Here is a 12,854-nt window from a genome sequence, read left to right on the forward strand (position 1 = left end):
GTACTATTTAAGATGGCACTATCGTAAATAATCATGGTGGGAGGGGGAGAAACATATCGCCAGACCGAATATATATTAGATTGTTCTGTCTGTATGCGAGCAAATTGACATAAGCAAAATTTGATCTAGGGTTTACTTACATCGAACATGAATCCCAGTGCCAGCATGATTGATACGGTTGATCGCGAGCTCGATGTTACGCAACACATGGAGGCTTCCATGTCGGATTGCATTAAGCTTCCGACCAAACGCAAGGCCGAGACGTCTCTGGTGGCGGATCCTGTCGAAGGCGAAGGAATCCGACAAGATGAGGAAAAAGACAGCGCAGAAAGCGACCAGGTTTGGGATGTCGACAGTTTCGATTCAGACTACGAGTCGCCTTCGGAGGAGGCAACGGACTCGGACGAATTCGAGCTGCGTCGTTATATGCGCCATCTCTACGAGAGCCGGGTATGTCTCGGTTTCTAAAGCTTTGTGCTTTATATGTATGTATGTCTGTATGTATCTTGTCTGAAAGCCCTCTTTGAGTTCCATGTTTGGTTTTAAGATTTGGTTTGCAGACATAATAGTTCCATTCTTGTTTGAAGTACAATGTTTTTTTTTTGGTTTGATGAACAGAACCTAAAGTTTCAATCTGTTTTTGTTTGTTTTTTAAGGGTTTCTTGTTGGATAAAGGGATGGTTCCTAGGAATCTGCTTCAAGGGTGGCGCTGTTTGAATCTGGACGCCATTTTTAAAAAGCCCAATATCACGGGGCGTGAGTACATGGAGACTATGGCTCAAGTGGCGATTGACAAATACAACCAAACAAAGGTTAGTTTCTTGCTCTCTTTCTCTCTGTAAGAGATGGATTATCATTTCACTATTTTGCTTCTTTTTAAAAAAAAAAATTGTAGAATAAGACAGTGACGCTTGACCATATCGTGAGGGTGGTGATAATGATGATCGCTGGAGTCAAAGCTTATATTACTTTCATGGCTAGGGAGACTCCTGATGGAGAGCTTGTCGAGTATCAAGCTAAGGCTGAGATTAAGGTGTGGCAGACTAAGATTCATCCCATCCTTTGCAGACCCACCTCCTCCTCCTCCTCCTAAAGGTCTTTGACTTGCTTTTCCTAATTAGATATTCACTCTCGGGGATGGATGTATTTAGCTTCCTCTATTAACCGACATCTACTCAGCAGTGATATGTGTTTTTTTTTTTGGTTTTCCACTGCAGACTGTTGTGTTTTCTTGAGCTTTGCTTCCCTCCCAAGGAAAGTTTTAAAAGCTTCTAATTTTTTTTTTTTTAAAAAGCTTCTAATTATGTTGGAAACTTATACACGTAATCGAGTTTGTGTAATGGAGTTAAGCTATTTTTAAAAGCTGTATGACCTTAAATTATACTCCGGTTCTAAATTGTGTTAATGGGGGCTTAGTCTCATGTTAGTGATCTTGTTCAATCAAAGTCTATAATAGAAATCATAATGATAGAGGTGGCCAAGCATATCTTAGGGAAATGATAACGAAAGTTTCATCTCTCTTAAAAATGAAAATGGAAATGTTTCAATACTTATTATCTTTCTCAGCGGTCGTGACGTTTGATAAGTTTCAATACTCTATGTGCTGTCTGTACTGCGATTTGTGTAATACCCCGATTTTCTAAAATAATATAATAAATAATAATCTCATAAAAGTCTCCATTTATTAATTCTTAAAAGTCAAATTCAATACCATAATCCAATAATAGCATAAATAAAATAAATCCCGGAAAATATCGATAAAAGCATAAAACCGAAATCTGAAAATAAGAATAAAACTCCCAAAGCACCAATCCGAAAGTAATCACTCCTGCTCGGCTACCTCACCTGAAAGGGGGAAAAAGAGAGTGAGTAACAGGGGAGTCACTCAGTGAGGTATGGGATGCTAATCCACAAACCACTGACTTGAGTAAACAGAACTCCCGCTATGGAAGTTTAGCTCTAACATGAACAAGCAAGACGCCTAAAGCATCACACACAACAAACACTGCGCTGATAGTGCATAGATATACCACACACCCCGCATCTCCGCATATGGATATACATACGTGGCGCCACTAGTACAGTCTGTCTATGTACCCCCGTCCTCGATCGCTGCGTCAGATGCAAACGTCTCTGCACCACGCACCACACAAATTGCGTCACTAGCCCAGACATCTCTGAGCCCCCGCCCCTCCACAGTGGCGTCGCTAGTCCAGGCATCCCTGAACCCCCGCCCTCGCACATAGTCCCTACTATAACTATGTATATACATATATATATCTCATATCTCATCATCACACAATCCAATCAATGGTTGAATCCTCTAGACCCCTAATTCCGGTTTGCAATAAATAAACTAACTACCAAGCAAAGATTCAAGCAGACACATTTCATGTTTCGAAGTCTAAACCTATCATAGAAGGAATTCTACACTGGTACGGAATTTATGGAGTAGACCCTCACCTTTGCCATGGGTTCTGAAGAAACCTGAGAAATACATAATGGACTTTGATGGTTCTAAAACAGCAACTTCGAAACTCTCTGAAAATAAATGAATATAATGATTCTGGCAGAGCTGAACCATAGAGGAAACATGTGAATATCTCAATAACTGACCGTTAACTTTTCAATCCCTCCGGTCAGAATATAGTCCTAGATATCCTCTGTCCATAGACACCGATTTTACTCCGATCGGACACCATTTGATTAACTAAAATAGCTTCAGATCCAGGCTGGTCGCAAATGAAAACTGCAGTAATACTTTTCACGAAAACAAACACAACTTTCAGAAAATAACTCGAAATGACAATCCGCTTCTTGCAGACGATAGATAGAAGAGTGAACTACTTACTGACAAATTTCCAGATTGAAAGCTTTCATTTATGTCGGCCGTTTGGCCTTTACGCTGAGACTAGTCGGAACTGTATCTGCATCACTAAGCTTCAGCTATCCTTGGCCAAGAAGCAACGTCGATAACTTTCCAACCGTGCCTTGGTTTTACGATCGGGAAGATGATCTGGAAAGCTGACAACGAGATCTTTCGATTGATATCTCTCTCGTTTGCTGGTTCCTTCTAGATCAACGGGAAAACACTGATGAAGTTGACTTATCGGCGGATCCGATCTACAACGAGCAGCCCCAAAGAAATGACCATAACTATTAGATGAAAAATCCAAATGATGATCCGCTTTCTGATAAACATATATCTATGAGTGTAGAACATAACCTCAAAATTTGGCTTCGAAATACTCAGGTTTGATTGATAGTTCCTCTGCTCTTCCAAAACATGTCTGATGAGCTTTAATCTCTCTATTCAAAATGTGTGTTGGCTCCTCTTTCATGGTGGCTGATGGTGGCTGGTGATGGAGAAGAAGATGGCTTAGAGAAGGCTTAATCTCTACTGACGGCAAATAACTTTAGGTTTTTAGGAGGAGATACATATTAACGTATATATGCATACACGATTTATAATAAACCACTAAAAGATAAACCTTTGGAATGGTTTGGTTCGATAATTAAACATAACCAATTTTTATGTTTAGTTTATAGTAACGGGGTCGTTACAATTTGATTATGAGTTTTTGTACAATTTTCTCGAGTAATGTGTGTGTTCTCATTTTCAAATGGCAGATTGATGACGTAGTTGAGCTTTCCGATGCCCCTGACCTATGGGAAGGAAGACTAAACTGAAGTAGTTTTAGTTTAAAACATATATATATATATATATTGAATTATGACAAGTCGAGTTATGTTTGTCTGAGGTTAAACCGAACTGGATATAACATAAAGAATGTGAAACTTTAACTTGATGGTAGAAAAATAGAACAATACTTAGGTTCACCCCTGGGGTGAACTTTTTAAATTCACCTCACTTCTATTAGCCAATCAAATTGCCACATAGGATTAATGACAAAAAATATTAAATACATTTTTTAAAAGCCAAAAAATCTTTTAAATGTCAATTTTAACAAAACTAATACCGCAAACTAAACTCTAAATCCAAACCGTAACCCTAAACCTAAACATTATACCCTAAACCCAAATCCTAAACCCTAAACCCAAATCATATACTCTAAACTCTAGACTCTATACCCTAAAATAAAATTCTATATCCTAAACCCAAACACTAAACCCAAACCCTATACCCTAAAATCAAACCCTATACCCTAAGACGAAGCTCTAAACCCAAACCCAAACCCTTGGGTTTAGAATTTACAGTTTAGATTTAGAATTTAGCGTTTGATTTTTGGGTATATGTAGTGGTTTATGAGCGATCAAGTTTTAGTATCTAGTCCATTCCTTTAGCTTGAGTTTATTAATGATTATGTGATGTGTTTGTGCAGAAAAACGTAAACGACACAAGAGTATACGAGTTCCCAAGGGTATTAACGAACCCTTGGTACGTCTCGGGAGAAAGGAAACTGAGTACAAGCTTTGGAATCACTTTGGAATCACTCACCAAGCTCACACCTCTCACCAATATCTCACGTCACTCACCCAGATCAGAAACAGAGTAAACGATGAACAAGATGATCTCACACCCGATATCTCACGTGTTTACTCTCACCCTCTCAGATCTATATGACGTAGATTCTTCTCCCTCCGTAAGATTCCTTGTTTCCTTTCTCCTCTTATAGCAGCTAAGATTCCCTTTGACCGCCTTGCAACTTGTGTGCCAGCTCACGTCGTTGTAACGGACTGCACATGGTCTGTTTCTTCAGTCGTTGCAGACTCTCCCAAGTAACAGGTCAAAAACGCTGCGTATAAGATCACAGGCTTCAATCCGCGAAACTAAAGCTTCTCCTGGGCCTCAACTCAATTCCCTTGGCCCATACTGAAGTTTCACAGCCCACCATCTGGATTCGGTAAAGCACATATGACAAATCTCCACCTTGCTTTTCCGATTTCAGACAACTCCCGAAGGTAGCTCCACCTTCCATCTTCCAACTCTAACCTTGTCGGAAGATAATCCCCAGATCAAAACCGATCTAGTTACAGCCGATGAGAACTCTCATCTGGCTCCTTCCTTCTTCAAATTTCTTCACTGGTACGGTCTTCGTGAGAATATCCGCAGGATTCTCGACAGTACCTATCTTTGTCACCACAATCGATCCATCAGCCACCACATCTCTGATGAAGTGTAGACGAACATCGATGTGCTTCGTTCTTTCATGGAACACGCTGTTTCTAGCAAGACACAGCGCACTCTGCGAATCACAGAAGATCTCAGCTTTCTTCTGTTCAAATCCAAACTCTCAGGTAATCCCCTTCAACCATAACGCTTCCTTTGTTGCTTCAACTAATGACATATATTCTGCTTCTGTGGTAGACAAAGCCACAATATGCTGAAGACCAGAACGCCAACTTACCGTATTACCTCCGACTTGGAACACATATCCCGTAATAGATCTTCTACGATCCAGGTCAGATGCGTAGTTACTATCACAATAACCCTTTACTTCAAATTTGTCTCACTTCTTGAATGTTAAGACCATATCTGAAGTACCTTTGATGTATCTCATCAACCATTTAACCGCATTCCAATGTTCTTGGCTAGGAGCACTCATGAAGCGACTCACAAGACCAACTCCATATGCTATATCAGGACGGGTACCAATCATCGAGTACATCAGACTCCCCACCGCACTTGAATAAGGTACACTCTCCATAAACTCTTGTAGTTCAGAACGCATCTCTGCCTTAGTACTTGATAGTTTGAAATGAGAACCCATAGGAGTAGACACCGGCTTAGACTCTTCCATCATAAAGTTTCGTAAAACTTTACACAAATAAGTTCCTTGAGATAAAGTTAGAATCCCTTTCTCTCTGTCTCTGTAGATATCCATCCCTAAGATCCTCTTTGCTGGACCCAAATCCTTCATTTCAAACTCACTACTCAATAATTCCTTCAGCTTCTGAACTTCTTTCAAATCTCTAGCTGCCACTAGCATATCATCAACATATAGTAGCAAATAGATCATGTCCTCACTCCCATAAGATTTGAAATAGGCACACGAATCATATAGGCTTCTCTCAAATCCCTGTAGCTTCATGAATTCATCAAATCTTCGATTCCATTGCCTCGGGGATTGCTTTAACCCGTAAAGCGATCTCTTCAACAGACAAACCTTGTCTCCCTTCTTATATCCCTCTGGTTGCTCCATTAAAATCCTCTCTTCTAGATTCTCATGTAAGAAAGCCGTTTTTACATCCAGCTGTTCCAATTCCATGTCATAATTCACAACCATAGATAAAATAATTTGAATGGTAACATGCTTTACAACAGGCGAGAAGACCTCATGATAGTCTATTCCCTCAACCTGAGAATAACCTTTAGCTACCACTCTCCCTTTAAACCGACGATCCTCCACTCCAGGAATTCCAGGCTTGATTTTATAAATCCATTTACAGCCTATAGTTCGTTCACCTTCAGGTCTATCAATTAACACCCAAGTACCATTCTTTTCCAACGAATCCATCTCTTCGTCAGATGCCTTTCTCCACTTCTTTCCATCTTTGCTACGAATGGCTTCCCAAAACGTTAATGGCTCATCTTCTTCTACTTGCTCAGACATCACCAACGCATATGCTGCTACATCAGCATCATCAAACCTACTAGGAGGTCGAATGTTTCTCTTCTTCCTGTCTCGAGCAAGCATATAATTCTTCAAATCTTTTGGAGAATCTTCTTCAGCTTCAGATTCACTTTCTGAATCAACTTCGTTAACTGTAGTAGATGAACCAGCTCCACCTTGAATAGATGACCCGGCGTGTTCCTCAGTAATAGAATCTCCTGGTAGAATAAAAGATACGTGCTTCTTGTCCTTAGTGGTCTTTACAGATTTAACCTTCTCCTTCTCAATATCTTTGAAAACCACATTTTCATGAAACAGAACGTTTCTGTTAATGACAATCTTCTTGTCTTCTAAACTCCAGATTCGATAACCTTTTACCCCTTGAGGATAACCCATAAACACACCTTTCTTCGCTCTAGGCTTTAGTTTTCCTTGATCCACATGATAGTGTACAAGACAACCAAAACGCCTCATGTGACTGTAATCAGGAGCCCTTCCAGACCAAACTTCTTCAGGTACCTTCAACTCCAGCGGAATAGAAGGTGTTCTATTAATCATGTAAGACACTGTAGAAGAAGCTTCAGCCCAAAATTCTTCACCTAACCCAGTTTCACTCAAAAGACTTCGAACCTTCTCCAGAATAGTCCTGTTAAGTCTCTCAGCAACTCCGTTTTGCTGAGGAGTGTAAGGGCAAGTCTTATGCCTTAGAATTCCTTTTCCTTTACAGAAATCATCAAACTGTTTGTTGCAATATTCTAGGCCATTGTCCGTTCTTAGCGCTTTGAGACTTTTGCCACTTTGATTCTCAACCAAAGCCAACCATTCCACAAACTTCGAGAAAGCCTCGTCTTTAGTCTTCAGAAAATAGAGCCATATCTTTCTTGAGTAATCATCCACAAAAAAAATGTAGTAATGACATTTCGATAAACTCGGTGTCACATTAGGAGAACCCCACAAGTCAGAGTGCACATAAGCCAGAGGCACTTCTGAGTTGTGTTTGCCTTTCTTGAAAAATAGCTTGTGAAATTTCCCTAGGATGCAGTGTTCACAACTCTCCTTTTCTGCAATGTCTACACCCTTCAGAAAACCATTCTTGACCAAACACTGCATCCCTTTAACACTCATATGCCCAAGTCTACTGTGCCAGAGAGAAGTATCATCTAAACTTCCATCTGCCGAATTTACTTCTCCAGTCACTGGAACACCATCGAGAAAGTAAAGAGTATCCTTATATTCTGCTGATAGAACTTCAAAATCCCTTTTGAAAACCTTGAGTCTGTAATTCTTAGATTGAAACCAACAGCCCAACGTCTCCAATTGCCCAAGAGAAATCAGATTTCTTCTGGCAGTTTCAGAATATCTTACTCCTGTCAAAACGAACTCAGTCTTGTCATAGTTAACAAACTTTACTTTCCCAATAGCAGTAATCTCGCAGAACGTATCATTTCCCATTAAGATCTTCCCTCCATCTATCTCTTCTACATCAAACATCAAATCTTTCTTGAAAGTCATGTGATATGAACATCCAGAATCCAAGACCCAACCTTCTCGGTTTGAAACGCTGGAAGCAGTGAGCATGACTGGTTCGTCAAAATGAGCTTTGCCAACACTCGCTTCTGCTTTCACACCGTTGTTGTGATTGTTTCTCTTAGGACACTCACGCTTGAAATGCCCCTCTGCTCCACAAATCCAACATGTCTTCTTAAACTTTGGTCTTGACTTACTTCTGTTATTTTGCTTATTCTTTGATGTTGTCTTCTTATCAGATCGACCTCGAGATTGCACATAGAGACCTTCACCACCAGTATTAGAAGATCCGTTGCTACCTCCATTGTTGCCTTTTGCCTTCATGTCAAGTTCAATAGAGTAGGCAGCTCTCGTGATCTCCTTTAAAGAGATTGTTTCTTGATCTCTTCCATACTTCAAAGTGTGAACTAATGGTTCAAACCTCCTTGGCAGGCTGTTGAGCAGGATCACGGCTTGATCTTCTTCACTAAGCTCCACATCAAGACTCGCTAGATCAGATACCAGTTTTGTAAAAACATCCAGATTCTTATCCAGGTTCTTCTCTTCCTCCATCTTATAACTGTAGAATCTCTGCTTTAGATAGAATCGATTAGGTAGAGACTTTATCTGATATGTAGCTTCTAGAGCTGTCCACATCTCCAGAGCAGTCTTTGACTTGATAACCTTGCGCAACACCATGTCACTTAGACTCATACTCAATAAGTTTCTCACCCTTCTATCCTTCTCAAGCCACTTAGGATCAGCAGTAGAACCTTTAGAATCAGCATCATCGCTAGCAACACTCTTTCCCTTGAGATCCACCTCCACAGGTTGTAGAACAGAATCCAAACCTAGGATCTCAAACTGAGCCAAAATCTTGTGCTTCCACAACGCAAAATCCCCATCACCATCAAACTTCTCCACCTCAAACCTTCCTTTAGTGGGTTCCATGATCAGTAAACACACGCTTGATCAGAACCTGTGAACACCAAACCGATAGAAATCCCAAACACAAAGATAGATAACCGCAGAGAAGAAATCCCAAGATAACCAGAATACCAGAAAACCAGAAAACCAAAAACAGAAAACCACAGAACGCTCAGATCTGAAACTAGTGACCTGAACGTTGATCTGATCAGTGAGAGATTCCTCAACCTGATCTAAAACCAACGAGATATATCCCGATCACCACAGATCTGAGCTCCCTGAAACCAGTAACCTGGCTCTGATACCACTTGTAGTGGTTTATGAGCGATCAAGTTTTAGTATCTAGTCCATTCCTTTAGCTTGAGTTTATTAATGATTATGTGATGTGTTTGTGCAGAAAAACGTAAACGACACAAGAGCATACGAGTTCCCAAGGGTATTAACAAACCCTTGGTACGTCTCGGGAGAAAGGAAACTGAGTACAAGCTTTGGAATCACTTTGGAATCACTCACCAAGCTCACACCTCTCACCAATATCTCACGTCACTCACCCAGATCAGAAACAGAGTAAACGATGAACAAGATGATCTCACACCCGATATCTCACGTGTTTACTCTCACCCTCTCAGATCTATATGACGTAGATTCTTCTCCCTCTGTAAGATTCCTTGTTTCCTTTCTCCTCTTATAGCAGCTAAGATTCCCTTTAACCGCCTTGCAACTTGTGTGCGAGCTCACGTCGTTGTAACGAACTGCACATGGTCTGTTTCTTCAGTTGTTGCAGACTCTCCCAAGTAACAGGTCAAAAACGCTGCGTATAAGATCACAGGCTTCAATCCGCGAAACTAAAGCTTCTCCTGGGCCTCAACTCAATTCCCTTGGCCCATACTGAAGTTTCACAGCCCACCATCTGGATTCGGTAAAGCACATATGACAGAGTTTGGGTTTAGGGTTTAGGGTTTGGGTTTAGGGTTTGGGTTTAGGGTTTGGGTTTAGGGTATAGAATTTGGGTTCAGGATTACCGTTTGGATTTAGGGTTTAGTTTGTGGTATTAATTTTGTTAAAATTGACATTTAAAAGATTTTTTGGCTTTTTAAAAATGTATTTAATATTTTTTGTCACTAATCCTATGTGGCGATTTGATTGGTTAAATAGAATTGAGGTGAATTTAAAAATGTAAAAAGTTCACCTCAGGGGTGAACCTAAGTATTGTTCAGAAAAAAACAAGTTCCATCCATTTAGAAAACAAAAAAAAAAGAATCTATACTATTATTTGCGAAGTAAAATTTTGGATTCGAGCTCTCACGTTAAAAGTTAGAATGGTTAATATCGTTTTTACCCTTAATGAATAAAATATATAAATTAAATCTAAAATAAAAACGAATTTAAATGATTAAAAACGAATTTAAATGATTAAAAATAATAATAACAATAATAAGAAGAATTATCTGAAACCTAATATGTATTAAAAAATAAAATATGATATATATACATATATATTGTGTTGTTATCTGAAATTATCTTTTAATAATAAATTTAAAACTAAATTAAAAACATAACTAAAGATTAATTAAGAAAAATTATCAATTTTATATAACTTAAAAGAGAACATTTAGTTTATACTACTATATTCAAAGCGATTTTCTTTCTTTCACTTCAAAATTTAAAGCGTTTAAAATCTTCACTATCCTTAATACATAATTAGATTATATTTGTTAATATATAATTACTCACAAATTAAAAACGGATTTCATTAATTTGATTCTCACCATTATCTACAAAATTATATATTATGTGATCCAATAATATTTTACATCAAAATATTTTAAAAATAAATATAAATCCATGTATAGAGTTTTATGAATATATGAATATTTTCAAATTTTTACATAATAAATATATTTTATTAAAATAAACTTTATTGTATATAAAATTAATAATTAATTAATTATTAAATATATTAAAGGCATGAAAATAATTTATTTTAATGGTTCTTGAATTGATAATATATTTATTTAGTAATTTGTAAAATTATTATGCCCGCAACTGCGGGCAAAACACCTAGTTAAACTTTATAGAGCAAACAAACGAAGAATAACCGATAAAGCCTGAATGTAATGTAGATATGCAAACTTTGAAAATATATTTTTATTACCTTAGTAATATTGCCAATAATTAATGAAAAAAATAACACTATTTTGCCACGAATAAGTAAAAAGTAAATTTGCTGTCAAAAAAAAAAAGAAGGTAAATTTAAGATGGCACTATTGTAAATAGTCGCGTTGACAGGGGGAAAGACATATCACGAGATCGAAAGTATTAACATATTGTTCTGTCTGTATGCGAGCAAAATTGAGATAAAGCAAAATTCGATCTAGGGTTTACTTTTACTTACAAAATCGGAAGATGAATCCCGGCGGTGCAAGCATGATTGACACGGTCGATTGCGAGCCCGAGGTGACGCAACACGTGGAGGCTTCCATGTCGGATTGCATTAAGCTTCCGACCAAACGCAAGGCCGAGACGTCGTCTCCGGTGGAGGATCCTGACGAAGGCGAAGGAAGCCCTGATGAAGAGGAGGAAAAAGACAGCGGAGAAAGCGACCAGGTTTGGGGTGTCGACAGTTTCGATTCAGATTACGTGTCGCCAGAGGAGTCGCCTTCGGACTCGGACGAATTTGAGCTGCGTCGTTATTTGCGCCATCTCTACCAGAGCAACGTATGTCTCGGTTTCTAAAGCTTTATGCTCTTTATATCTATCTGAAAGGCCCCTCTTTGCGAGCCCAATGTTTGGTTTGCCAACATAAAAGTAGAATGTTTTTTTTTTGTTTGTTTGATGAATAGAACCTAAAGTTTCAATCTTTTGGTTTGGTTTAAAGGGTTTCTTGCTGGATAAAGAGATGATGCCTAAGAATCTGTTTCAAGGGTATCGCCGTTTGAATCTGAATGCCGTATTCAAAGGTCCCAATATCAAGGCGCGTGACTACATGGAGACTATGGCTCAAGTTGCTATTGACAAATACAACCAAACTGAGGTCTAGTTTCTTTCTTGCTCTCTTTCTCTCTGCAGTAAGAGATAGATTATCATTTCACTATTTTTTTTTTGCTTTTTAAAAACTTGTAGAATAAGACTGTGACGCTTGGCCATATCGTGAGGGTGGTGATAATGATGATCGCTGGAGTCAAAGCTTATATTACTTTCATGGCTAGGGAGTCTCCTGATGGAGAGCTTGTCGAGTATCAAGCTAAGGCTGAGATTAAGGCGTGGCAGACTAAAATTCATCCCATCCTTTGCAGACCTACCTCCTCCTCTTTCTCCTCCTAAAGATCGTCTTTGACTTGCGTTTCCTTATTAGTTATATTCCCTCTCGGGGATCGATGTATTTAGCTTCTTCTAATCTTGTATACTCTCAGTTCCTAGTGAGTGATATGTGTTTCTTTGTTTTCTAATTTTGACTCTTGACGTTTTCTCGAGCTTGCTTCCCTCGCAGAGGAAAGTTTTAAGAAATTAAAGGCTAATTGACGTATATAAGTATTTTGAGTTTGTGTAATGGATTTAAGCTATTTAAGAGCTGTAAGACCTTAATGATGCTAAGTTATTATAACTCCGGTCCGAATCCATTTTATATGTTCAATCAAAAGTTTACAACAGAATCATACTGCTGGTTTAATGATATGTTAATAGAAACCATAATGATAGAGCTAAAATCAGCCAAGCATATCTTTCGTTAGGGAAATGATAACGAAAGTCTCATCTATTAAAAATGAAAATGTTTCAAGAGTTATGATCTTTCTCAGCGGTTGTGACGTTTGATAATATGATATGTTACTCTATGTCGTGTCTGTA

The 12,854-nt window shown here is 38.6% G+C and overlaps 2 protein-coding genes and 1 long non-coding RNA gene across 4 annotated transcripts; 2 read left to right on the forward strand and 1 right to left on the reverse strand.

Annotated features, from left to right (window-relative positions):
* The first annotated feature begins 48 nt into the window (after positions 1-48).
* Positions 49-1,426, forward strand: LOC108821361 (uncharacterized). Its single transcript, XM_018594401.2, has 4 exons — positions 49-450; positions 657-812; positions 896-1,095; positions 1,218-1,426. The coding sequence occupies exons 1-3, from the start codon at positions 148-150 to the stop codon at positions 1,091-1,093; spliced, it is 657 nt and encodes a 218-aa protein (XP_018449903.1). The 5' UTR covers positions 49-147; the 3' UTR covers positions 1,094-1,095; positions 1,218-1,426.
* A 234-nt stretch (positions 1,427-1,660) lies between these two features.
* LOC130496795 (uncharacterized) lies at positions 1,661-3,512 on the reverse strand. Of its 2 annotated transcripts, XR_008935961.1 has the most exons (3): positions 2,852-3,399; positions 2,464-2,760; positions 1,661-1,845 (listed from the first exon to the last, which is right to left on the reverse strand). It is a non-coding gene; the product is annotated as an uncharacterized LOC130496795 (long non-coding RNA). The 2 variants fall into 2 exon arrangements; XR_008935955.1 differs by having other exon boundaries at positions 1,661-2,760; positions 2,852-3,512.
* A 7,793-nt stretch (positions 3,513-11,305) lies between these two features.
* On the forward strand, positions 11,306-12,457 carry LOC108820951 (uncharacterized). The gene is made up of 3 exons (XM_018593988.2): positions 11,306-11,726; positions 11,887-12,042; positions 12,132-12,457. The coding sequence occupies exons 1-3, from the start codon at positions 11,415-11,417 to the stop codon at positions 12,330-12,332; spliced, it is 669 nt and encodes a 222-aa protein (XP_018449490.1). The 5' UTR covers positions 11,306-11,414; the 3' UTR covers positions 12,333-12,457.
* Positions 12,458-12,854: the final 397 nt, after the last annotated feature.

Source organism: Raphanus sativus, chromosome 1 (genome assembly GCF_000801105.2).
Source record: "Raphanus sativus cultivar WK10039 chromosome 1, ASM80110v3, whole genome shotgun sequence".
Lineage (NCBI taxonomy): Eukaryota > Viridiplantae > Streptophyta > Magnoliopsida > Brassicales > Brassicaceae > Raphanus > Raphanus sativus.

Bases quoted from the DNA above. Each gene is read 5' to 3' on its own strand.
- LOC108821361 (XM_018594401.2), top strand. From the start codon at position 148: ATGAATCCCAGTGCCAGCATGATTGATACGGTTGATCGCGAGCTCGAT. The intron at 451-656 runs GTATGTCTCGGT...TTGTTTTTTAAG, and splicing joins GCCATCTCTACGAGAGCCGG to GGTTTCTTGTTGGATAAAGG. The intron at 813-895 runs GTTAGTTTCTTG...AAAAAATTGTAG, and splicing joins ACAAATACAACCAAACAAAG to AATAAGACAGTGACGCTTGA.
- LOC108820951 (XM_018593988.2), top strand. From the start codon at position 11,415: ATGAATCCCGGCGGTGCAAGCATGATTGACACGGTCGATTGCGAGCCC. The intron at 11,727-11,886 runs GTATGTCTCGGT...TTTGGTTTAAAG, and splicing joins GCCATCTCTACCAGAGCAAC to GGTTTCTTGCTGGATAAAGA. The intron at 12,043-12,131 runs GTCTAGTTTCTT...AAAAACTTGTAG, and splicing joins ACAAATACAACCAAACTGAG to AATAAGACTGTGACGCTTGG.